Source organism: Grus americana, chromosome 1 (genome assembly GCF_028858705.1).
Source record: "Grus americana isolate bGruAme1 chromosome 1, bGruAme1.mat, whole genome shotgun sequence".
NCBI classification, from domain to species: domain Eukaryota; kingdom Metazoa; phylum Chordata; class Aves; order Gruiformes; family Gruidae; genus Grus; species Grus americana.
In genome coordinates, this window is record NC_072852.1 from 207,945,311 (window position 1) to 207,970,714 (window position 25,404).

Consider the following 25,404-nt stretch of genomic DNA (forward strand, 5'->3'; position numbering starts at 1 on the left):
CCCCATATGTTGTGCTGCCAAAATAGGTCACTGGGCCAAGAACTCAAAAATAATTTAAATAAAGGTTTAAAGCAATGAAAAGAGGAAATGACATAAATTTACATTACCATGAGACCTTCTTTAATACTTTGAGGAATAAAACTGCCATGAAGCAATGGGATCAGGAAGAAGTTTTGCCACTGGGGATCTCATTTTCAGCAGGGACACCCAGACACCATGTTGGCCTGACGCAGCAGAGAGGATTTGGCAAAGCACAGGAGCAGCTCAGACAGACGCAGTGGAGGGGGAGCACTTTGTGGGCTGCCTTTGCAGATGAAGTGCAACCCTGCTTTCAGGCACCCCCAGCACCATGACAGGCTGCAAAACCTACATGAGACCAAATATTCAGGCAGTATGTCTTCACTGACCTCTCCTCCCCTGACTCCCATTGCTGAAGCTTCAAGAGATGCACCAGAAGTCAGGGAAGCTGGAGATTTTATTGCATCCAGAATAAAAAATGGACCCTGAGGTGTGCAAGTGGGAGACCCTAATCTCCTCTCCTACATGGAGGCTTTCACCTGGCTGCACATGACAGAATCACACTTGTTGGAAAGCCCCAGTGGGAGCAGGTCCCCTGCAGCTGAGCCCCAAGCAAGCCCAGCCCCACTCCTCCTCAGCCCCCTGCCCAGGGCTGTGCTTCAGCCACCCAGACCTCCACGGGGCTCACTTGTCATCCTCACAGACAAGCAGTATGTAGGGAAACCTGCACGAGTCCATACAGTGCAGTGGGAGACGCAGCTGTCTGGCACAGAGGGCTCTGGCAGACCCAAGACGTCCATCTTCACGCAGGGGGTTGCCTTTTCCTCCCACCCGCCCTGAGAAGCCCGTGCTGACAAGCAGACTGAAGTGTCTCTCTTTTATCCACGCCCCACTGAAGAAAACTTGAGGAGACAGAAACACGAGGAAGAGGAGGATGGAAGATCTGCCAAAGGGCCACCCTGGGTTGTAACCCTTTCGCCAGTCAAAGGGGTGGCTCTCCTGGGCATACGGCCTCTGGCAGCATCCACCCCTAAGCGAGGGTGAATTTTCAGGATTGGGGCACTCACATGTTTTCTAATCATGTTTCCTCCTAACTCATGCTGTCCCATGCTTTCTGAAAGAAGGACAAGCATTTCTGGGGACCTCCTCTGGAAGACGGTGGAAAGGAGAGAGGAGCACCCAGTGCTTGTGCTGGGTATGGCGGGATGGGAACCAGGCTCACTTTCCAGCGTGAGTATCTGAGATGACCCTTGAGGACACAGAGATGCTGCTGCCCAGCCCCGCCATCTCACCCGCAGCATCACCAGACTCCTCGGGGCAATAAAGTAATTTTTAACACCCCGAAAGGAAATTTCCCTTGCGGGTACGTGTTCCCTTAGCGATCACACACACAAAAACCATCCTCGGCCGGGTGTCCCGATCCCTGGGCTCGGCTCCTCCGCTCCGGTTGGGGCTCCGGCGGGGCACGGCTCGCTCCCGGGCTGGGAAGCTGCAGAGCCGGGCAGCGCTGCGGCCCCCGCCGGCCGTCCATTAGCGCGCATTTCCTGGCTGGGGCGATGGCAGGCGGCCGGGCAGCACTTTCCCGTCCTCAGCCAATTGCATCTTCAATCCGTATCGGAGGATCGCGGGGTGTGAGGCGTGGGAGAGCCCGGGGCCGGTGCGGCGGGCGCCGGGGGGGGAGCTGCGACCAGCCCCGGCGCCGCGGCAGGAGCGGGAGGAAGAGGAGGGAGAGAAGCGAGGAAGAGGCCTGGGGCGGGCAGCCCCCGGGGTCGGGCCCCGCTGGCCGGCCCAGCCGCTTAAATGCAACCCCTGGGGCATCGGCTTCTCTCTGATGAGACCGCTCCAGGGCTGCCGGGGACGGGGCGTCGTCGTGGGGACCGTCGCCCTCTGCCTGGCCGCCGGGTGGGCTCTGCAGAGTAAGTGTCCCTTTCTTCCCTCCGCTTCCTCCCCCGGCCCGTTCCTCCTCCTCCTCGTCCTGCTCCTCGCCGAGCGGACCCCGCGCTACCCCCGGCTCAGTCCCAATCCCAGCGCCCGGCGTCTGCGCGGGGCGGTGCGGGGGGCCCGGCCGCTCCCCCGGGGCTCCGGCCGCATCCGCCCCCGCTGGGCTGCTCCTAACCCGGCCTTCGCCAGGAGTGCCCGGAGAGCTGCTGGGGGGAGTGGGGACGGGACTTATGGGGGCTCAGGCAGGCATCGCTGCTCCCTGCAGCCTGGAAGCGATCTGAGGAGCCTTGTCCCCGCTCCTGCTGCTCGGAGGAAGCGGGGGAGCTGAGCGGTGCCAGCCCGGGGCTGCAGCCCGGCCGTCCGAGCCCCGCGCCCGGCGGGGCGGCCCCGAGTAGCCGCCGTTCCCCCCTGCTTTCCCAACAACGGAGGGGACACGGCAAGGAGGAGGAAACAAATCCCGGGTAACTAGCCCGAAGGGCTTCGGATCACGCTGGGGAACGCAGTGGTGAAGAGGGAAGGTGGATTTCAATCCAGCACCCCACGGGGGGCGAGTGGGGATGTGGCAGCACGCAGAGAGCCAGCCGGTCCTCTGCAAGCGAGGGCTGCAGCCAGCCCCCACGCCTGGAAATTGGGGTGGGTATTGCCACCAGTGGGTTTGGTTTGGACACGTCACTCCATCTCCTTCATCATCAAGGTGACGCACTAGCAGGACACTGCAGGGTGGAGGGACTGCCCCCATAGTTTTAGAGCTCCATTTTAGAACTGTCCCCCCATTTTAGAGCTCCTGTGTGGCAGCCTCTCGCTGCCAGCCCTTTCCCACCCGCTCCCCAGCACACCGCAGACCCGGCTGCGTTGCTACGGCCAGGTCTGGTACACAGAGCCAGCCACGCTTACAACTTGACTCTCGGCCAGGTGAATACTTTGGAGTGCAGCAGCATGCCCGGGTCAGCAAACTCACCGGTACCCTCTTCACTGGGCGTGAAGGGTCTGGTTTTGCAAGCAGCAGAGCGCAGTGGCCTTGCGCAGGGTGCTGCAGGTCAGGGTGATGTTTGCTCTCAAGGCTGATGCAGCTCTGTTTGGATTAGACCGGTTCAGGTGATCTAGGTGAACTGCGTATTAAAAATATTTTTGAAGGGTTATTGCATTGCCTTTTTTGGCTTTGCTTGCTCGGTAAGGACAGAACATGTTTGCAAAGAATTTAATGGAAGAATTTTTACTTTTTTTTAACATTTACCTTGCAATCACATATTCAAAACAAAGCCATGCCTTTATCAAAACATAAAAGGGTCACCGTGGTGAGACACTCAGCCCCTGTCTAGTCAGAAACAGAGCAAAAAGCCTTTAAATAAACACATGGAACAGAAAACAATTAGAACAATTTGCAGCGATTACCAGAGGTTCCCGTTTGTTCTGTTTCTCTAGCTGGCACAAACCCCTTGTTCACAGCTCTGGTTAGCCTCTCCTGCACACAGGCTGAAGGCAGACCCAGCTTAGCTGAGGGTGCTCCAGGCTACCTGGAAAATGTGGTGCCCCTGCAAGGGGACGAGCATGACAAGATGTCCACAAAGGGGGAATCCCAGGAGTGTTCTTTTGGGAGAAGCCTAGATCCTATCTAGGGCAACAAAGATGGTGAAGGGTCTAGAGGGGAAGACATATGAGGAGAGGCTGAAGTCCCTTGGTTTGTTCAGCCTAGAGAAGAGGAAACTGAGGGGAGACCTCATCGCGGCCTACAGCTTCCTCACGAGGGGGAGCGAAGGGGCAGGCGCTGATCTCCTCCCTCTAGTGACCAGTGACAGAACCCGAGGGAACGGAATGAAGCTGCGACAGCGGAGGTTTAGGTTGGATATCAGGAAAAGGTTCTTCACTGAGAGGGTGGTCGGGCACTGGAACAGGCTGCCCAGGGAAGTGGTCACAGCACCAAGCTTGACTGAGTTCAAGAAGTGTCTGGATAACGCTCTCAGTCATATGCTCTGATTCGGCTGGTCCTGTGTGGAGCCAGGAGTTGGACTCAATGATCGTTATGGGTCCCTTCCAACTCAGGATATTCTATGATTCTATGATTCTATCTGGTTAAAAAGATAGAGTGGCTGGGGCTTTCTCCTGTGCTGGTCCCATAGGTGAGGACCTGGGAATCAAACCGGCTTCTTGAGCTTCCTTGCCTTACCTTGACCAACAGAGTTTCTGAATTCTGCTAGAGATCCCCAATAGAGCAAAGTCAGCTTGTAATTCATTTACTCATCTCTCCCCATTTGTGGTTGCTCTGGGGTTTTGGCCATGGGGGGGTTCTTATTTTTTTATAAGATTTTTGGACATTTTTTTTTCTTTGCCTTTTTTAACCATCCTTTTCCCTGAAGACTCTTGCAGAACCTCCAAGAGCATCCCCAGCGGTCCTGCTTTGCACTCCTTCAGCATAGCTGAGGGTCTCATCCTCCCTCCCCACTGGGTTACAGACATTTGAGCTCAGCACTGTTCTGCTCTTGCAGTCAGGCTGTTCCCACAGCACAAGAGAACAGCAGGTGAACTGCTCCAAGCCAAACCAGGAAAAGGCATTCAGCAGTGCGGTTTAGTCTGTGCTTTATCTGCCTTTTGTCTGGTTTGATTTTGTGGGTAGATAACAGGATTTCAGTCTCTAGCCAAGTGTCTCAAACATGCCAGTAATTATCAAAAAAAAAAGTGTGCCAATTGAAATTCAGATATTTGGTGTTCATCCAAATTTTCATGCAGAAATGCCCCCACACAAGCAGAAATTATTGCAGTTACACATTAAACTAAATGGTCACTTCAGTTTCACATTATTAGGACAGCTCCATAATCACATCAGTAGGAACTAGGTGAGAATTAAATATTCTTTCATGTGCATTTTTCCCTGGAAATCATCAGAAACACGAAGTCCCTGACTTCACATGAAACTGTACCTTTGATTACATGCAATTTATCTGCACTGGCATAAAACTGGCTGCCTTTACGAAACTGTTGTCTCAGACGTTGATTACGCATCCTGAAAACATGACGAAGTTCTTGCCAAGTCCTCACATACTTAAGCCTGCAACAGTTCTTGCTTTTGGGGGATGGTAATTAATTAATATAATAGGTTACCTCATCCATGGCGATTAAACTTCCCATTTAAATGCAGGATTTTAAAGGAAAGCCAGTTACTGATGAATACAAAAGCATTGCTCAGTTTTCAGAAAATGTTCTGCTCGCTTACCCAAAAAGACTCTTCCAAACTCTCTCCTCTTGGGTATTGAAACACTGAAACACATGCAATTAGTTGTCCTGTATGGTGGAAACGTTTCTCCTGACTATCACCGATTAAAAATGTGTATTTAGTCTTTAATTTAAGTATGTATGTTCCTTTTACGGCCAGCAGAAAGAAAGAGAGACTGCAAAGCATAATCCCCCCCTCTCTTAAAACAGACCACTGAGACAGGTAGGATGAATCACGCCACAGAGGTCCCATCCTGCCCTGGATGGTTGGTGCAGTATCACCTCCACACTCATCACCCTCCTTTGTCTTTCAGCTCCCCAAGGAGTATCATTAGTTGTCCCACAACCCAACATCAACGCAACAGTGGCACAAAACATCCTCCTCTCAGTTGAATACTCTTGCAGAGGCATCGCCACCATTGAGTGGAAGCATGTGTCGAGCTGGGGCACCACCAAAATTGTTGAATGGAAAAGTGGGAATTATGTCAACATATCCATGGTCTACAAGGACAGAGTGACTACTTTTGAAAATGGCTCTATACAGCTTCTGAACGTGGGCATGAGAGATGCTGGCTACTATTTTATCACTGTAACGGAGGAGTATGGAACCAACACCTATGGCACCATCATAGTCAACGTTTATGGTACAAACTAGATGAGAGTTCTTGGCTTTACCCTGTGTTTAAACGTTAATCTGCTCGTAATCAATTTTATTATATTAATTCTTTTCTGTTCTCCCTGCAGAGATTATCTATGAAGATTTACATTTTGTAGCAGTTCTCTTTGCATTTCTCGCTGCAGTATCTGCCATTTTGATCTGCTTCATGTGGCTGTGTAATAAATCTCTGCATCTATTTCAGAAGAAGACGACACACAAACTAACAGGTATCTCTCTAAGAATGCAGTTAAGGTACAGGGTTTTCAATCTGAATTTTGAACCTAAAATTCACTTTTGATTTGAGCCATAAAGGTGCTAAGGAGGGACACTGAGAAACAAGACTGGAAGGGCTCAGTTCAGCTAGTCTGTTCAACTCTTTACTAGCTGAGGCAACTGAAGAATAGGTATTTAGTTGCAGAATGATCCACAGGACATCTACCTTATACATTTTGTATCAGAAACCACAAAACACTTCCCAACATTGCTAACTGCGAAACTTAGGGAGTAAAGTCCAGAGCTGCAATAAACCTTCATCAGAGGGCAGGAGACAAAGTCAAGAGCATCAGTGCTCCAGGGATCTGCACCAGAAGGGTCTCTCCTACGGGAAAATACTCAAATGGCCCTTGGGAGTGGCCCCCACCTCACTTCGTGGAGGACTGCACCCTTCCCTCCCCTCTCAACCCCCGCTTTCTGTCCTCACGTTTGATCCAGTTGCGCACTCCAAAGAACACTAATACCAAAACCAGACTCCTAACGCGCACCAAAGACACCGGTCATGAAAAACAGATCAAGGGAACACAAGAGCTGCACTGAAGGGAACAGTCACATATTAGAGAAGAAATTTCCAAGCCACAGCCAGGGATATTCGGCCTAGGCAGCAAGCCAAGGTGCCACGCTACGGGCCTGGGCGCAAGCTCTGGGCACATCCTTGGAACGGGAGGTTTCTTTTACCACTTCAAAACATCCCAGGCGTTTACCTCCCTTCTTTGTAAGTGCAGATCCACTAGTTGTTTCTTGCCCTGTAGGTAGAAGGTCTGTGTTTCTTCTCTAATAAGCACTGCTTAAGCTGTTACATTACAACAAGCAGCCTAAGTATCAGTATTTTACTAGACTAACACAGATACTCAAGAATCCTAAGTGTCATGGCCCGGACGTTCTGTCAATTCTGCAAAACCTGATACAAGAAGAGATGAATTTGGCTCAAGCGGTCTCTTCCTTTCTGCCACTCACCTGCAGCTCCAAGGGGTGCTGCTGTTTCCATGGTGTGCACACTGCTCACAAGCTTCTGTAGCTACTGAAAATTTTCCTATCATGCCAGAAGATGGAGGCTTTTGTTTGGATAAAGCCTCTTCTTCCTCCAGTTAAAGCCAGTCTCCGTACAGAACTGAATCAAATACAGTTATTTGACAGAGTTCAAGAAAACCACAGTTCTGGAGACTTGCTCTGTCATCTCCCAGAACAGGATCCAAAGCAGGGACCTAGCTTCTGCCCCGATTCCACCTTAGAAGAGCCCTCCTTTCAGAAGTCATGAAGAGAGGTATAAGGATGGGCCCTATGGACTTTAGTTTTCATAGTGCCTTTAGTCTTGCATTGGAAGAAACCAGTGTCACTTTAAAGATTGTGAGGGACTCTTTATGCAGTTAAATACTTTGAAAAGATCCACTAAAAACCTAATTGTAGATGAGTAAGCTGGAGCTAATATTAAAAAGTTCAAAATGTCTTGGCTATTAACACAGCATTGTTAATTTTGGAACACTGGCCTTCCAATCCATTTTCTAATCAATAATAATATCCTTATCTTTGCAGCAAGTACAACTGAAGAGATTGAACTGGAAACCATTGAGTGTTAGCCAAGGACTGTCTCATAACAAAAATAACAATTCTACCTCAGGAGAAAGTATTGGCAAAGAAAGTGAGAAGAAACCTAAAAGGTAAAATGTTTGTGATTACTGTAGAAACATCCTGACTTGCAAACTAATTAGACATTAAATCAGCAGAATCTGATGGAGCTGTTTTGACCTGTTAAGTTTTCGGCTCTGCTAAGCAAGGTCAAAGTAAAAAAAAAAATACGCTTTCATGCTAGGCACGATCACATTTTTGTGGCTAATTAATAAAATCTACAGCCTCTGCTACTCTTAAAAACAGCCAACCAACCAACCATCTAAGATCAACCCATAAAGGAAATGATCATGGTCTTGAAGGATACCTGTATTTTGGGTACAGCAAGTCTCCTATTACAGGCAGAGCAGCCATTAGCATCCTTCAACATAATAAATTCAACGTCTAATTACAGTATTACATTAAAATATTAATTGCAAGGATTGAATCCTGTTTATTGCACCTATGCTGCTACTTTTGGGCATAAGAAATTTCCTGAAGCTCTGAAGACAAACTAATTCTTCGTGAGACAAAACTGACTTTGAAACAATGCCGAGCTGGCCAAAGTTCCCCCACTCATGTTTCCAGCTGTTTGCACTGCCCCGGGGATACTAACACACATTTTATGACATTACTAGAGGAGGTTGTTAAACAAGGAACCACGCACAGGCACTGAACAGGACGCCGTCTATAATGATTAGAGAGTCAGATAAAATACCGACACATCACACCAGCGGGGTTGCAAAATACTGAACTGTTTCATTTTGAGAGGTGTTGAGTCCTTTGCAAACTTAGCCCACTGACGAATAGTCTATCTGGGAAGAAAAGTTAAACTTTGAAATTTAGTATTTACAAATACAGTTCTGAAATTGCTCTTGTTGAGAAGCCGCCTTTGCTTTCCTATGTTGTAAGAAAATGTGAAGTTATCTAACTAATGTTTTCTTGAACCTGCATATTGCACTTACGTTTCCACCAGCAGATCCGCTGGGTGGAATAACATTTGCTTTTGTGAGTGAGACAGCACTAAACTGGCCGAGCTTCAAATTGTCCTATTTTGCTTTTGTAACAAGAAGAATTTTGCAGTGTGAAATAAACTCTGAAAATGTAAGAGACCATGGACTAGTCTGTGTCTGCAGATTGCCACGTGGCTTTTTGACCCAAGCTGCTGCTGCTGCCGCCTCTCACGCTTCAGCTCACTTGTTTGCAAAAACCTTTTACAGGACAGGCTGACAGAGCTTCCCCTCTGGCCAGGGACTATGATGCTCAGGTGCAGAGGTACCACGGGTTGGATTTGGAAAAACAGAATTCCTCACCAAGTGCATGATGATGCAGGGAGGTGCCAAGCAGGCTTTTCCCAAAGCACCCTGCACACGGTACCTGTAAAAAGTCACGCCAGGATTGAACTGGCCATTTGTAGTACAAAGGGCCTCTCACCCACTCATAGATTCAGGTACCAGATTCAGGTGGTTGCTCCTTCCTGCATCGAGGAGAACAGGTCAAAAGAGGTGAGAAATTAAAAAAAATAAACAATCCCAGCCACAGCACAGCTTGGCAAAGGACGGGTTTGTTCTAATTCTTCACTTTAAGTATATATTACCAGTCTTCTGTATCTTTGAGTGAACTAAGCTTTGACAACACAGAAGTGCACCTGTTTCATCACCAAGCTGGAAGTACTTTGTAAAGTATCCATGCAGCATATGGAAAACATTTTTTTTTCCTGTTTATCTATTCCAGATTTTTTTTTTAAGCCCCAAATCTTAGGACTCGAATGTGAAGTTATTCATTAGGCTGAGCTGAGTGTATACATATATAGCAGGTGCTCTGCCAGGCTCATTTAGAAAGTACAAAAAGTGCAGCTTAAACGTAAGACCATTATCTGCTAACATTGACTTGAATACTGTAATTGCCAAAAGAAAAGTCAGGACACGTATACAGACGTGAATGACCATTTGAATGCAATGCTGTAATTGTAGAGATGACTTACACTTTTAATCTACAGTATTTGAAAGCTGGGATGAAAGTAGGAAATGACCACTTAAAATTCTTCAGTTTAAGATGCACTATAACAGCAAGAAGAAGCTTCCAACCAGCACAGTTGTTCTACCTCTCTCAGCTTGGCTGAGCAACTTTGGGCACCCATCCTTGGTATTGACACTGGTGCCAACCTCGCTTTTAGGTAGCAATATCCTAGATGAACACTGGGGTTTCAAATAATATTCACGGAGGACATACAGTACAGTTAGCCTACGTACTGCTTTCCTTATGGACAATTCCTCACCCACAAATTTCACCCAGAATTTAACATGCTTACTCTACATAGGTAGGGACACTTATAAAATACTCAGATTTTCTGAAACTGATGTTTGTCAATATGCACTATTAACGTCAATAACATTTGATGTTTCTTGCTACACTGGAGGTGCCTGAAGTATCTGAAGTCTTACAGCAAGCTCTTAAAGTGGAAGTTTAGAAACTAATAGTCATTCTTACTCCAGTTGTAAACTCCATGCAGAACAGCAGCAAATTTAATATTTAGAGCACTCCAAGTTATTAAAGGGATTAAGGCATTTTGCATTTTCACTTTAATTAGAGATGTCCAACTTCACAAGATTGCTTTGGCAATCAATTGTAAAAGTCTTAATCATCCACTTATTTCTTCATTTTATGTTCAAAGATGCACTACCAAGAATTTCAAGACTGTCCCTCTGTTAGAAGCCTGATCAGATGTTTTCCATTAAAATTAGGAATCCCTGTATATTCAACACTCTCCACATCCCTAATAATTTTTTTTTTTTGGCAGCTAGGCCTGGAAGTCTTGACAAATGTCTTCATTGCTAACGTGCAGTGCTTGCACTTCTGCAACACAAGAGGCATCCTCTTGCATCTGTTGTTTCTTTTCAGAAGGGGACAAATCCTGCAACTGAGAGACCCTAATAGTTCCACAGTGATCCTCTTACTTCGTAATCATAGAATCATAGAATGGTTTGGGTTGGAAAGGACCTCAAAGATCATCTAGTTCCAACCCCCCTGCCGTGGGCAGGGACACCCTCCACTAGACCAGGTTGCCCAAAGCCCCATCCAACCTGGCCTTCAACACATCCATGGAGGGGGCATCCACAGCTTCTCTGGGCAACCTGTTCCAGTATCCCATGACTGTCACAGTAAAGAATTTCTTCCTAATATCTAATCTAAATCTACCCTCTTTTAGTTTAAAGCCATTACGCCTTGTCCTATCACTCCATGCCCTTGTTAACAGTCCCTCTCCAGCTTTCCTGTAGGCTCCTTCAGGTACTGGAAGGCTGCTCTAAGGTCTCCCAGAGCCTTCTCTTCTCCAGGCTGAACAACCCCAACTCTCTCAGCCTGTCCTCATAGGAGAGGTGCTCCAGCCCTCGGATCATCTTCATGGCCCTCCTCTGGACAATAACAAAGAGCTTATTTGACGAAAAGGCTATCACTACACGCAAACCTGTCGATTTAGGTTAAGAACAGTGAAGTGCAAAGACACGTTTAAGTTTCATATGCTCATCTTCTAATTATTAGTAAGAGAAGATTTATTGTATTGCCAAGAGCCAAAGCAGCCTGATATAATCAGATGCACAAACAGATGTATCAGGATGTTGGGTAAACTGTTCACCAAGGAACAAAACCTCTCTTGGCCTGGAATCATCCATTGTCTGCTAGCCAAGCAATACAGGACATGGCATCACAGGTGTTGCATAAGATTCACCCATCTTTCAAGATCAAGAGTATTTTCAACTAGTATTTTTTCATTTTCTTAAGTTGTCTTGGGTAACTCATCAAAACCTGAAAGGAAAACCCTTTCTCTCTTCCAGTTGCACAGAAGCAAGTACTTCAAGAAACCAAAATAACAAGATGTTCTTCGCTGGCAAACACCAACAGAAGTACAACAGCTGCTGTGGATACACACTGAGCAGCAACTTGCCACAAGCAGTTGCTTAATATATATTTCCTACAACTATTCTTTATTGCTCAAGATTACAGCAAAGTAACAACTGTCACCATACAAGTATGATGTTCAATTCAAACATGTTCTATGTACAAGAATTTCTCATATATATATACACATAGATATACACGAATCTCATAACACACAATATGGACAGAAGTCCAAACCAGTTCACATAGACAGGTTTCATAAAGACCTTTAGCAATTAACCATCGAACAAAAGAAAAGCTTTGTGCAACACTTAACTAGAAGCTTCAAGGCTACAACTACAACCAAAGACAAAACCCATGACTTTATTTTAAAAGAACTCGAAAGAGATGATCTTCAGGAGGATATTATTGTTTCCATGGATAATAATCAGGGACATTGCAGAATAAAAAAGCACAAGTGTGGAGATCCAGGGTCTGCTCATCAGAGCTACCTGCTTCTATCCAGACAGGAATTTACACAAGTCATCCACAAAGTCAACTGTCAGAATTGTGCAAGCAGAGTAAGACCCTTCTACATTTACAAAAAACAAGGACAATAAACACAAGCAAAGTAATGGACACCGTGTAGGCTCATCTATAGCCATCAGAGAGGAAAGGTGTTTGCCACAAGCTGTGACTTCGTAACACTCTCAACTTAAAACAAGTCGCTAAGTAAATATCTCTCTCAAAAAGAAACGGGTCACCCAGAAGCCACATCAATGTACAAACTCCAAGTCAAGAATGTCATGCAGTGAAAACTGTTCCTTGATTCTTAAGCTTTGCTTAGCTTTAGTTCTTGACAAGGGAGCTCTGCTTCTCCTCTCTTGTCCCACTTATCAAACAAGTCCATTGGCTTCCACAGAAATAACAATTACCTGTCATATAAAGCCACTAAAAGGTTTATCGATAGCACAATTCAATTCCAATAATTTTCATCTTTCAGAAATACTTGTAAAGATCTATTGAGAAAAAGTAGAGGCACAAAGGGAAAGGGAATGACTGAGCAGGCACCTTTTATGTAGCAAAGGACCTCTGAATTTAATTTTATAACAGAAAAACACATTAATTACTCAGCTATGTTACTCTAGACAGAGCAATCTGCAAAGATACAGCTGAAAGGGACTTTTTGGAAAAAGTCTTTTATGTAATTGAAAAAGTTTTATTACAAACACTACCATGGACATATCTGTACAGGAAATAAATTTCGGTTTGCTTTCTTGTATTGCCCCATAGGTTCCATTTCCCTTTGCTGCACAGGCAGCAATCGCTCGCAGCACAGCGCTGATTCAAAGCCCCCAAGGAGAGCCTGACGGATTATTAGCATGGAGTTAGGGCAGCCATGAGGAGTTCCATTTTATACACAAAGTTACGCCCTTCCATTTTATTCCACTGAACTTCCTTGAACGGCCCTCGAAGGTGATTCCACTTGTTGTCTTGTAGTACATCGCCTTTAGGGAGATCCTTGCACTGACTCCGTGGAAACTGAACCATAACTTTGCTGCCGCTTTCCGGACCATTACGTACTGTGATGAACAGAGATTTTTATCAGCATTTTTACACTCTAGGAATTCCTCATATTAAATATCCTCCTTCTGTATGCTATACATTACTCCTACTCAATTTCCAATTTTTTGGAATTTTTTTTAAGTTTTTCTCTTTGAATTTTCTCTCTCTTATCTCCCACTTTTCTATCATTTTGTTGCTTTAGCACTACATGTTCCCAGTTAGAGCAAACCGGAGAAACATTTGACAAAAAACCCCACACATACACCTTAGAAATGCATTTATTTTTCCCCAATGACACCAGGAAGGGCAAAGGGTTTTTGCAGATTCTTACCTTGGATGTATTCCCCACCATTCTGTTGAAAAATGTGATCAGAAAGATACTGTTTCTAGTGGATTTACCTCAAATGGACAGGAATGAGTCACTCAGGATAGCAGTTGCTTTTAATCACAAAATTCTGCAAGATTGGTGGATGGGTGGTGCTATTCTATTGCCTTGGGTGGGTTTTTGTGTTTTGATGTTGGGTGGTGGTATTTGTTTGTTTTTAAATAAGCAGTTAGGGAGATAACACTAAGCTTTCCTGTCACCTACCAAGCTAGCCTTCTACAAAGAGATAGCTGTCAGGCTGACTGAACATAATTTCTCCTTCATATATCGATGCTGACTATTCCCCGTCACCTTCTCCTTAATATCCTTGGAAACTGCTTCTAGGACTGGTTTTTTTTTTTTGCCTCATCTTCTCAGTAATTGCAATGAAGCTGACCAGACTGTAGTTCCCCAGATTCTCCTTCTGCAACATTGGATATGACATCTGACTTCTTCCAGTCCTGAGGAACCTTTCCTGATCACCGTGACCTTTCAAAGATGATCCAGAGTAGCCTTATAATGTCATTGATCAGCTCCCTCAGCACTCATAGATACATCCCACCTGGTCCCATGAACTTCTGTATGTCTAATTTGTTCAAAGGTACTCTAACTTGATCCTCTGCTACTGAGGGTAAGTAGTCTTTGCTCCAAAATTTCACATAGGTCTCAGGGACCTGGGATTCCTGAAGGCCAGTCTTAAGATCAAAGCAAAGAAGGCATTAAGTGCCTTGGCCTTCTCCATGTCCTGTGCCACCAAGTTCTCCCCATTTAACAGCAGGCCCACATTTTCCCTAGTCTTTCTTTTTCTGCTGACATACCTGTTAAAGCTCTTCTTGTTGCCCTGGACATCCCTCACCAGATTCAACTCCAGATGGGCTTTAGCTTTCCTATCCCCATCAGTGCACACTTGGGCAGTCTCTCTATCTTCCTCCCAGGTCAACTGATCCTGCTTATAATCTCTTGCAGGTTCCTTTTATGTCATGAGTTTAGTGATGAGCTCCCCATTCATTCACACAGACCTTCTGTCACCTTTGCACAACTTCCTGCACATAGGAATGACCATTCTTGAGCTTGAAGGAGGTGATCCTTGAAAAAAAAAAATAATCAACTAGCTCTCCTGGACCCCTCTTCTCTCCATCCCATAGGATGGTATCCCATAGGATTCTTCCAAGATCATCCCTGAAGAGACCAAATTCTGTTCTCATTAAGTCCAGAGCTGTGATCTTGTTGTTTGCCTTGTTCCCTCCTCTCAGGATCTTGATGGTTTCTGCAATCTATTTTTTCTATGCTAATTCTAAGAAATATTTTCAAGCCTGTGTAAATTAAATCAGGTTTATATTAAGCGGCTTACTGGGCAAAGTATTGATTCTATTTAGGTGTCAATTCCATACACAAAAGAGATTGTTTCTAGAATATTTTGCTATAAATTGACATTATTCTATAAAAGTCTAGAGATTGTCTCAGAAAGAGACTTACAAAGCCTATAGAATTCACTTAAGAATTTTAAGATTTCCCATACATTTGCAATAGAAAACACTACCTGAAATGGCATAGTCTCCATTTGGTGACGCTACCGTTATTGCTGATGCATTGCCAATACTCTCCACTGGCCCCAGACCAACATGATTACTGAAACTCAGCACATGCCATCCCATAACTTTCGCAAGTTGCTGAACTGCATGTACTTGGTGCTGTGACATCTGAAAGATAATAAGAGGTTTGTCTTCTGTTCAATATTTGCACACCACAAAAAGAATTGCTTACTGGTTTTACCGAGTTTTTTTTTCTTCAGTAGTTATATATAAAAGTGACTTTGTCTTGTAAGTTCTCTAGTTTCAGAAGTTTAAATGCTAATGCTTTTCTGTATCACAACTTAACACTTGTAACAAGGAAGTATCTAGCACTGTTCAGCCGTTCTCTGTGAACAAGTCTGAAAACACTTGATTGAAAAGAAAAACTCTCAGCAGAATCTGTTTCAACTTGTTTTCTGTGTCGTGAAGTTTCGTGTAACTGCAACAAGCCAACCACTGTCATTAAAGACCTGTATTTTGGCTACTTATAATGCATAGTAGGGAGACTGTCACTTCTGACTAAAACCAGCAGCTTCCTCTAAGCAATTAAGAAAATACAGTTCATTCAAATATCAGCTGATTTAGTAATGGCTGATGCAAAGTGAACATTAACAAGACAATGTTGAAATAACAGTAATTGTGGGCTCATTAAAGTCTCTAGTAGAGACAGCACTTGGTTACAGTAAGTTTCATATATTGAATACCTTATTATCTGCTATGACTCTCACTGACTTGTTCTGAAGTAAGCAAAAATCTAAGTGCTCCCATAATGAGTAGCATAAAGAAATATATTTTAAATGAGAGGGGAAAAATATTACTACTACTGACCTTAGTTAAAACTGGCATTATATTTTAGTAACAGTTACTAAAGTCACTATACAAACATACTGAAAATCTCAGTCATCCACCCTCCTATTTTCACTATATTTATTTGAAGATTTCTAACATTTTCTACATAGATGAAGGTGAGATTCTAACTACTTCTGTTTCCCAAACACCACAAGAAAGGGAAGAATAATGTATATGAATCTACCTGAGATAAAAGGAAATCCTGCAGTTCTTGCTCTTGATGGGACAACGTAATAACTCTTCCATCTCTATGCACGACTCTGATCTGCTCAATTCCAATGTTCAGCTGTAGTTGAATGGATCTTTGAAGACAAGATGCAGATTTATTCAAAATGCATTACACCACCTAAGAAAACAAGAAACTAAGAACACAGAATCCCTCCCATTCACTGACAAGAACTCTACAATGAGGACGGTGCAAAGCCTATGGAATATGACGACAACTCCAAACATTTCAGTTCCATCACTCACCGCAACTGTTCCCTCTGTACTGCAGGGGACACATTGTACAGCATGTTCCTGGACCTGGTCCACTGCTTCTTCAGGTCAAGGAACCTCCTGAGGTGCCTCACAGCTCCCTGCCTGCCAGTGTGCCCAAGTTTCCTTCCAGAGGTGCAGGGAAAAATGGTGTGTACTCAGGGCCTGTTCTATCCTACAGCCAAGACTTTGGCAGTGTACGTACTCTGGAACTGAGACTGCAAATTGCACTGACAACTGCACTCTGCTCCACACTGTGGACGCAGACAGAAAGGACTGCTCAAAATAGGAAAAACAACTGGGTCATCCACTGTCAATGCATTAGTTAATTCTCTGCTGGTCAGCACGCAGACATTCATTTCTGGAACATGAAATCTCTTATTTAAATGACAATGTGCATAATTAATAGCATGAGTTACATGAGTTCCAGATTTCAGTACCTGAGCAACCAAGCCAGGACTGAGCACTGACTAGCTCTCCATGACCAGACTGGAAGTTAGAATCCAGCACATACAGAGATACTTTATATTCAGCTATCTCTTTCCAAAGTATTCCAAAGTGGTTAAACAGCCACCTTCACCTTCAATTCTTTCTTTGAAAGGAAACTGTGCTAGTTAACTACTTACTAAGTTTCTTCATTAAAGCGTAAGTGGGTGAAGTTTTCTCAGAGTGGCCGTTCCTCCCACAACTCAGAAAAACAAACCCTCACACACCAATAACAGGCTCCTACTTGTCTGTCTGGAGAGAATTTAAACCTGTAAAACACAACTTGAATACACTCTGCCATTGTTGTGTCTTCTAAAACTAGGAAGATACATGCATTTTCATACTTACTTGCATATCTGTTCGTATCCTTGAGAAGTTATTAGAACTTTAACACTGGATTCATAAACATCATTTATATTGGACCAGTGGGCCTGAATCTGAGGATCCTCAATACGACTAGCCAGACTGTCAATGGTTCGAGCAGTTCTAGAAGATAAAGACATATTCCACACACAATAATCTAGACAGTTTGTGTTCTTATCTTGTTTAAAGGACATGAGTAGATTATTAGTTTGGGGGAGGGGGGTGGTGGTGTTTGTGGCACACACACAAAAAAAAAAGAAAATTTAACAGAACCATGAGCATCGAAGTTCTATTTCAGCACCGTTCCTGGGTTGAGATAAACCAGTTTAATAGGACAGCAAAGGAAGAGAAAGTAATAATACAAGAATATATAAAACAAGTGATGCACAATGCAATTGCTCACCACCCACTGACTGATGCCCAGTCTGTTCCTGAGCAGCAGTTACAGAACCTCAGCCAACTCTGCCAGTTATATACTGAGCACAACATCATGTGGAATATCCCTTTGGCCAGTTTGGGGCAGCTGTCCTGGCTGTGCTCCCTCCTGGCTTCTTATGCACCTCCTCACTGGCAGAGCACGGGAAGCTGAAAAGTCCTTGACTTAGTGTAAGCATTACTTAGCAACAACTAAAAACATCAGTGTATTACCAACATTATTCTAAACCCAAAACACAGCACTATGCCAGCTACTAGGAAGAAAATTAACTCTATCCCAGCTGAAACCAGGACAACAGTGAAGGAAGAAGTAGCTAGTTTCAGTAACACTGAAAAAAGATCAATTGTATTCTACATAATGGTACATTTTATTGTTACTGTAACTTTAACAAGAGTAGCTTGTGACCTACCTGCGTCTCAAAAAAATATGTTTTGCCTGCTTTATTATCTTTTCCAGAAGTCCTTCATTCGACTGTAAAGAACTGATATCATTTTTGTCAAAAGCCTGGGGTCCTGCAAGTCTCATTCTCTTATGGCCAAAAGGCGCACTAGCTGGATGGGGCATCACTGTTGAGCTCAGCGTTTGCTTGTGACACTGCAACAAACAACAGACGTTATAAAAGGAAGTGACCAAATAATGTATCTGCAAGAAATCATATGTATACTACAATATGCTGCTTCACATCAGGTTTTTTAAGTGTACATATTTTCAAAAAGTGCAACTTTTTTATTTAATAAACTCGACAGTACTTTAAAGCCAGCTTTGCACTTGTACTTTGCCCGCCCTGTTTATATAGGTCTTTCAAAGCTTATGGAAAGTGATTTTTTAAAAAAGGTGCTAGCTAACAAAAATTTGGTAGTATGGCAGTAGCTCCTACTATTAAGTCTGCCTCATATGCATCTCTGGAGACAGGCAGAATGGTCAAACAAAAATAAAGGAAGCATTTTAGAGATAAAAAAATTGAGGTAACAAAAAGATTTAGCAAGCTGTTCAAAGTCAAGAAAGAAAAAAGAGCTAGGCACTGAGCCAAAGCTTCATGAAACCTAGTTCAGTCCTCTAAGGAGATGAACACTCTCTGGAACATGGTTTCACAACTACTTAGACACCTAAAATTGTGCTCCTTTCCTGAGCAGACACAACCTCAACCTTCTACCCCAGGTCCTTCTGCTAGATTATATGAGAATCTAAAACGCTGAAACAGAAGTGGACCTCAAAAGACGCGACGTTGTTATAGCAATTGATTGTTCTTTCTTCACGGGAGTACAGTCTGAACAGATGCTCACTTGACAAGTACTTCACAAACACTAGGCACAAAGTAAAAAGGGAGACTGATGAGTTGTACTGGAAAAACCTTGCACGGCTTTTCTGAAGTGAGCAGCCGGGCCTGAGGTTAAGTAAAGAACTAGCGTTCCATGAAAGCATTAACTGGGACTCCTTAACCACCTGCACACACTAAAACTGAACGGGAGGTTGCCTTACACAAATGGATAGAAAGTGACTGGCCTCTGGTGGCACTCTGTTGTTACAACAGTGCCAAACACCACATAGAAGACTGAACAAAAGCCCAAAAACTTTTCAGTACTTGACCATAAATGCATTACCTCTCTGATAAGCTGATGCAAATTATGTTCCAGTACATAGAGATGATCTTCTGGATTCTGTTTTTCAGAAGCGGACTTTTGTGATTTTTTGTCATTGGAAGAGTGACACAGAGAAATAGATAACTGCAAACCTGTACGAAGCAAATAAAAGAAAAAAAAAAAAAGAGGATACTGACAATTTTCCAGCAGGCTACCGAGAACTGCTTTTGCTTCATGTTCTATAGTCAGTAGTTTTACAACCAGTAATCACTGTATCACAGAAAAATCAAAGAATAACATTGGAGAGCACAGCACCAAAGGCAAGCAAGACTTGCTACTCACTGAAGTGTTGACAGGCCAACTATTAACTCACTAGGTGCATTTCCCACCAATTTCTATGACTCAATCCCCCCACAAAAAGAAGAGTCCCCAGGATCCCATTCCTTCCCCAAAGATGGAATGATTTACCATCATGTAAGTTTTAAGCAATCCAGAAACATAATTCTTCACATGATATAATCAGTTGTGTACCCATTGTAAGAACAGAGGATTCACCAGCCGACTCTGAGCCATCTTCATGCAGTTTAATTATCCTCACTGAGGAGTATTAGCCTCCGTTCTGCTGAAGACCCATTAACTCAAGTCTTAAATTTCACCTGCACGCAATCCAGGAGCAATGACTTATGCACAGCTCTGAGCTGCAATGTGCCCATGCATTGCAGTTCACAGCTTTAAGTGCTACTGACAAAAAAAAACACAAAGAAAAACAATCCAAAATCCACACAATAAAATGTGAATAAATTAGAAACTAAAGGGCATTAGTGGAATTTTTCTATAATTAGCAACCAAAATTCAAATTCAGGAAATTTCTGTTTTTCAAAGCCTTTGGAAAAAAGATCACTTTTTTTAAAAAAAAGAAAAAGAACAGAGTCTTTAAAAAGGTTATATCAATCAAAATTTCAGTTTGTTTTTAAGCAAATTATCATAAGTTAAGTAGTCTTAAAAAGTTTCCTACCTGGGAAAGGCTGGGAGATTATCTGATTTTTCACAACAATGTGAGGAATTTGTGATTTAATTTGAACAGCTTCTCGTGACAGCTGGGCAAAAATCTCTTTACATAAAAGAACATTCTGTGCAGTTTCCAACTTTGTCTGCCAGTGTGGAGAACCTGAAAAATACAAAACGTTTGCAGAAGGAAAGAGTAAAGAGAAGCTACAAAGGTAGCTTCAGATACCAGATACTGTGCAGTAGCTGTGAGTAATCACTAAGATAAGGTAGTCAGTATCTTCTATCCAAATTGAGTATTTCACAGAATCCCAGAACAGTAGGGATTGGAAAGGACCTCTGGAGATCACCTAGTCCAAACCCCCTGCTAAAGCAGGATCACCCAGAGCAGGTTGCACAGGATCACATCCAGGCGGGTTTTGAATATCTCCAGAGAAGGAGACTCCACAACCTCTCTGGGCAGCCTGTTCCAGTGCTCGGTCACCCTCACAGGGAAGAAGTTTTTCCTCATGTTGAGACAGAACTTCCTGTGTTCCAGCTTGTGCCTGTTGCCCCTTGTCCTATCACTGGGCACCACTGAGAAGAGTCTGGCCCCTTCCTCTAGACATCCACCCTTTAGGTATTTATAAGTATTAGTGAAATCCCCTCTCAGTCTTGTCTTTTCTTCTCCAAGCTCAGCAGTCCCAGCTCTCTCTGCCTCTCCTCATATGAGAGATGCTCCAGTCCCCTCATCATCCTTGTAGCTCTCCACTGGACTCTCTCCAGTAGTTCCCTGTCTGTGTTGAACTGGGGAGCCCAGAACTGGACACAGAACTCCAGATGTGGCCTCAGCAGAGGCAGAATAGAGGGAGAGGATAACATCTCTCTACGTGCTGGCCATGCTCTTCTTAATGCACCCATTTTCAGAATTTTATCTCAGTTAAGCAAGCACTTTGAGATAACATTAGTGCACTTCATTTTATGTACATGTATATTGTGAATTGCAACTCCCTTCTGGAACTGCCTATTATATTCCCAGGCCTTTTGAGAACTCTGCTCACGAACCCCTGCCTCTTAAGTTGCAATTTACTTTCAATGATGCTTCTAGCTTTATTAAAATTCACTCTACGACAAACCACCAAATAATGTTAAATTCATGTACATGCTTTCAAGAGGATTTATAGGCCCCAAATTCTTGGGAGATTCTGGTCTGAGTAAATATACAAGTTCTATAGTATACCCCAAACACCATGTGAAACACATTAATACAGCATCCTGTGTAATGTTCAAGACAGTGCAAGCATCTGTGTCACACATCACTGAAATAAAACCCTGCCAGTTCTTTTTAATCCTAAAGAGTTAAGGATGAATTTTTAATTCCAAAGGTTTATACCTTCGGATACTGTTATATATCAAATGAATCACACTACTATCTGCCAGGTGAGCTGCTGGTAGTTAATGCACATGCTGCCAGCACACTTTCAGTTTCAGAGAAAACATATGAGCCACAGAACAAATGATGCATTTTGGGCAAAGATAACAGTGAAAGGACATTTAGTCCACCACAATACCTTGGTTTGCTTTTGGTTATGTGCTCAAACTCTTAATGACTAATGAAAGGTGCTCCAGGATACCTAAAATACAATCCTAGTAATTTTATTTCAGAAATTGAGTAAATACATTTGAAAAACTTTGAAAGCATCATCTTTCCAAAGCCCAAGCAGCACCTACACAGAAAATTTCAGTTTAAATAAGAATATTCTTGTTCACTCTTCTTTCAAGCTGGAATTTTCAAATAAACATCAGATGCAAACCCATTTCTTGAGAATGTGCTCAGAAAACAACATATAGCTAGCTATACCTGGTTTTGATTTTGGCATGGGTCTTTTAAAAAGATTCACTGTCCCAAGGTCACCAATGTCTGGAGCTTGTTTCTGAATAGAAACCTAGGCAAAAGAGAACATTGTCTGATGTTTGTTCTTTGTTGCAAGCATATAAATAACAAAACAAAACCCATGCTATATTATTAAAGTTTCTCTGGCAAACCTTTATATAGGCTGATCCTTCTAAATCACTTGGAATTTGAACATCCAAAGGACAGTAATCCTCAGATATCTTTTTATCCAGGTCAATGTCAGTGTTCTTTATCACCTCAAACGTGCCATGATGAAGAAAAAGGGAGCCTAAGAAAGGAAGGATAGAGACATACATACTATAAAGCATCTTCTGCAAATAATGAAACTTGTACCTCCATTTTGGAAGACTATGTATTTCTAAGTCTCCAAACCTCCACAGTTTGCTTGACTCAAGTTTCTTAATTAGTTCTTAAAAAACCCAGGTAAATTAGAAAGCTCATTTCAGCACATCAGCATCTCAGTCCTCCAGTGTGTGATGCGTAATACTTTACAGTAAGTCAGCAAGTAGTATTTAATAGTTATGGCAGAAAACCAACAGTGTTTCAAAATGGTGTCACCAGAAGCAGGGAAGGAAAAAAGGTATTTGGTTAAAACACAACAAAAATTAACTGCCCAAAGGTGTGCAAGAAAGTAGCTTAAGGTGCAAGACCCCTACTGATTGAAAGGAATGATAATGTATGGCTTGTAGTCTTCAAACTATGACAGTCTGTAAAAACCAACCATACAGCCAGTCATTTGGCTGGGACTGGTAAAGGGAGATGTCCATATCTGTCCTAGTTGCATCCCTTTCACATCCAGAGCATGGTTCATCTAGTTTAGGATAAATCATCAAAAAGAGAGACATATCCTGTGTTAAATCTACAGCTTCTTCATGAACACAAGATTAATAACCCTAAATTTGACAATAATGACAACTGGAGCCCAACATAACCAGTTCAGATGCCTGCTTTCTATCTGCTGCTTAAGTTTGGCGAGACTCTGTATTCACTCTTTCACTCCATAATTGGCTCTAGAACTCTGGGCTGGTTACCCTCTCTTACTGTAATCCACAAAATAATGCATATTCTCAGTATCATTTCTCACAAACATAGGAATAATAGGTACAATAAATCTGTCTTCACTCAGAGACAAATGCAAGATGCTCCTCAATCTTTTAAAAATGCTTTACAGACCAAATATAGATAAGCCAAAGATATACAAGGTCAACCTGTCAAGTGAACGACTACATTGCCAATGCAGAATTGCTTCTGTAAAGGAATCTTTGCTATAATCCTACATGATCAGCTTTTAAAATCACTTTCTAGGTAGAGGGTGGCAGGATATTTTCCCTGATAATAAACCAAGTTTCCTCCTTTTATAACTCTGTCTCATAACTATAATAATATTTTATTATCTGGTATCATTTGTTATTAAAATTATTCTACCCATTTTTCCAGTTACAAAAATATTATTTGTAAAATATAAATATCCATTATTGAGAAGAACAAAAGACCTGGATACCTGCACTTCTGTAGCTCAGGTCGCCAAGAATTTTGTCTCCCACTTTTCTCAGCTTCCAGTGTTGTCTCAGTCTTAGCAGCTCAGAGTTGAAGTCTCTTTGTCGCTTATTTTCCTGGTTTTCTGCAACCGATTTGGATAATCTTTCTGCACCTTTCAACAGGATTTGTGCTGCTCCAGCTAAGGACTTCTTTTTTGAAATCAACTGCAGAAACTGAGGATTCTAGTAACAAATAAAGAGAAAAATTTCTTGTATCTTAATTCTCCAAGTATTATTAGTGGAACTAATTGACAGTGACTGATAACTTAATTTTGCTGGCTGGTCAGTAAGTTCTCTAGAATAACTTTCATGACAATATTACACAGCCACAAGTAACAATTTGACTTGCAGCTTCAGCTAAGAGGCCTTTGAAATCAGCCTTCCCTCGACCCTTAAAGCACTGTACCAGCACATCCTAAGGAACATTTTACTAAATTTTCTGTATATCATGCATGAAAAATAAGTGAAATAAATTTTTCAGTATCAAGTCATAAAAACTAAACAACTAGGTACAATATACCTGTTTTGGAGGAAGGGGATCCTGCACAACGGGATCTAGAGTCATGAACTTTTTATCCTTAACAATACTAAGCACATCGTACAACACACACATCTCAGTCAAGGCGCTTCTTAAGTTGTTCCTCACTGAATCCCAAGGCCAGAGGGATGGCTGAAACTTTACCAACCCTAAAAACAAAACAAAAAGGAAGGAAAAACAGAGTTGTTAAAAGATATGGTGTAAGGATCATTCTTAAACCATAAAACGATCGTAACAGCATGAAATACAGCATAACAGCATGAAATCCGGATCTATCCTTTTCCACTCTACCGCTGCAATTTGCTGGGACTCGGTCACGAATACCCTGACCTAATCCACGGGGGAAGGCAAGCCAGGCCCAAGCGCCCGTAGGGGTGCAGGCCGGGCACCGCCACAGCTCGGCAGGCCTCCGTCAGCTGCAGCCCCGCGAGAGCTCAGGCTCTGGGCCCAGCCGCGGGCCGACTGACAGAGAGCCGCGGGCCGACTGACAGAGAGCCGCCGGCCCGCCGCCCCTCACCTTCCTCATCCTCCGCCTCGCCCGGCTCGGCCCAGGCGCGGCCCGCCGAACCCGGCTCGTCCTCCTCGGAGCCGGAGCCCTGGCTGAAGTCGATGCGCTGCGCCAGACGCGCCAGGTTCTGGGACATGGAGAGCGGCTGGAGGTAGGTCTCGCTGCCATCCAGCCCCACCTCCTGCACCTGCTTCTCGCACGCCGACTCGATGCTGATGCGCACCGCCGGCACACCCGCCATCTTGGGGCGACCTCCGACCGCGGCTGCCGGGCGTGCGCGCGCCCCCTCCCCGCGCCGACTACGGGTGCCGGGCGGAGGCGGGGCGGTGAGGGGGCGGGGCCATCGCCGGACGGGCTCGGCTGTCTCCGGAGGGCGCTCGGGAAGGGGCGGAGCCGGGCCGTGAGCGGCGGCGGCGAACTGCGGCGGCAGGCGCCGAGCTGCGTCGTTTCCATGGTCGATGACGACACACAGCCGCTTCCCTTCTCTCATCTCCCAAGCAAACCCCAGCCGGGTTTACTCTTCGGAGCTGCAGCGATTTGCTTGTACAGCGTTATTTTTGACCAGAAGCTGGTTTAATTCCCTCTTTTAAACACAAATTCACTTCTGGTTCCCCATCCACACAGGAAGCTCAACCAAATAGCAAAAAAACA

The 25,404-nt window shown here is 43.9% G+C and overlaps 2 protein-coding genes across 4 annotated transcripts; one reads left to right on the forward strand and one right to left on the reverse strand.

Moving 5' to 3' along the window:
* Positions 1-1,721: 1,721 nt before the first annotated feature.
* On the forward strand, positions 1,722-14,055 carry VSTM5 (V-set and transmembrane domain containing 5). Of its 2 annotated transcripts, XR_008575434.1 has the most exons (5): positions 1,722-1,934; positions 5,481-5,810; positions 5,911-6,051; positions 7,631-7,755; positions 13,887-14,055. XR_008575434.1 is itself a non-coding variant. In XM_054812934.1 (4 exons), the coding sequence occupies exons 1-4, from the start codon at positions 1,850-1,852 to the stop codon at positions 7,672-7,674; spliced, it is 600 nt and encodes a 199-aa protein (XP_054668909.1). In that variant the 5' UTR covers positions 1,722-1,849; the 3' UTR covers positions 7,675-8,997. The 2 variants fall into 2 exon arrangements, 1 of the variants encoding a protein (XP_054668909.1); XM_054812934.1 differs by lacking the exon at positions 13,887-14,055 and having other exon boundaries at positions 7,631-8,997.
* MED17 (mediator complex subunit 17) lies at positions 11,209-25,378 on the reverse strand. 2 transcript variants are annotated; one of them, XR_008575432.1, is made up of 13 exons: positions 24,763-25,378; positions 24,228-24,394; positions 23,671-23,890; positions 22,301-22,437; positions 22,116-22,200; positions 20,286-20,438; positions 19,292-19,422; positions 18,100-18,284; positions 17,240-17,377; positions 16,113-16,230; positions 15,049-15,208; positions 14,327-14,594; positions 13,026-13,161 (listed from the first exon to the last, which is right to left on the reverse strand). XR_008575432.1 is itself a non-coding variant. In XM_054812921.1 (12 exons), the coding sequence occupies exons 1-12, from the start codon at positions 25,241-25,243 to the stop codon at positions 12,956-12,958; spliced, it is 2,181 nt and encodes a 726-aa protein (XP_054668896.1). In that variant the 5' UTR covers positions 25,244-25,378; the 3' UTR covers positions 11,209-12,955. The 2 variants fall into 2 exon arrangements, 1 of the variants encoding a protein (XP_054668896.1); XM_054812921.1 differs by lacking the exon at positions 14,327-14,594 and having other exon boundaries at positions 11,209-13,161.
* Between the last annotated feature and the right edge of the window lie 26 nt (positions 25,379-25,404).

Bases quoted from the DNA above. Each gene is read 5' to 3' on its own strand.
- VSTM5 (XM_054812934.1), top strand. From the start codon at position 1,850: ATGAGACCGCTCCAGGGCTGCCGGGGACGGGGCGTCGTCGTGGGGACC. The intron at 5,811-5,910 runs GTACAAACTAGA...TTCTCCCTGCAG, and splicing joins CATCATAGTCAACGTTTATG to AGATTATCTATGAAGATTTA. The intron at 6,052-7,630 runs GTATCTCTCTAA...TTATCTTTGCAG, and splicing joins GACGACACACAAACTAACAG to CAAGTACAACTGAAGAGATT.
- MED17 (XM_054812921.1), bottom strand. From the start codon at position 25,243: ATGAGAGAAGGGAAGCGGCTGTGTGTCGTCATCGACCATGGAAACGAC. The intron at 24,395-24,762 runs GTGAGGGGCGGC...TTTTGTTTTTAG, and splicing joins CGAGGCGGAGGATGAGGAAG to GGTTGGTAAAGTTTCAGCCA. The intron at 23,891-24,227 runs GTATATTGTACC...ATTTGTTACTAG, and splicing joins ATCCCCTTCCTCCAAAACAG to AATCCTCAGTTTCTGCAGTT.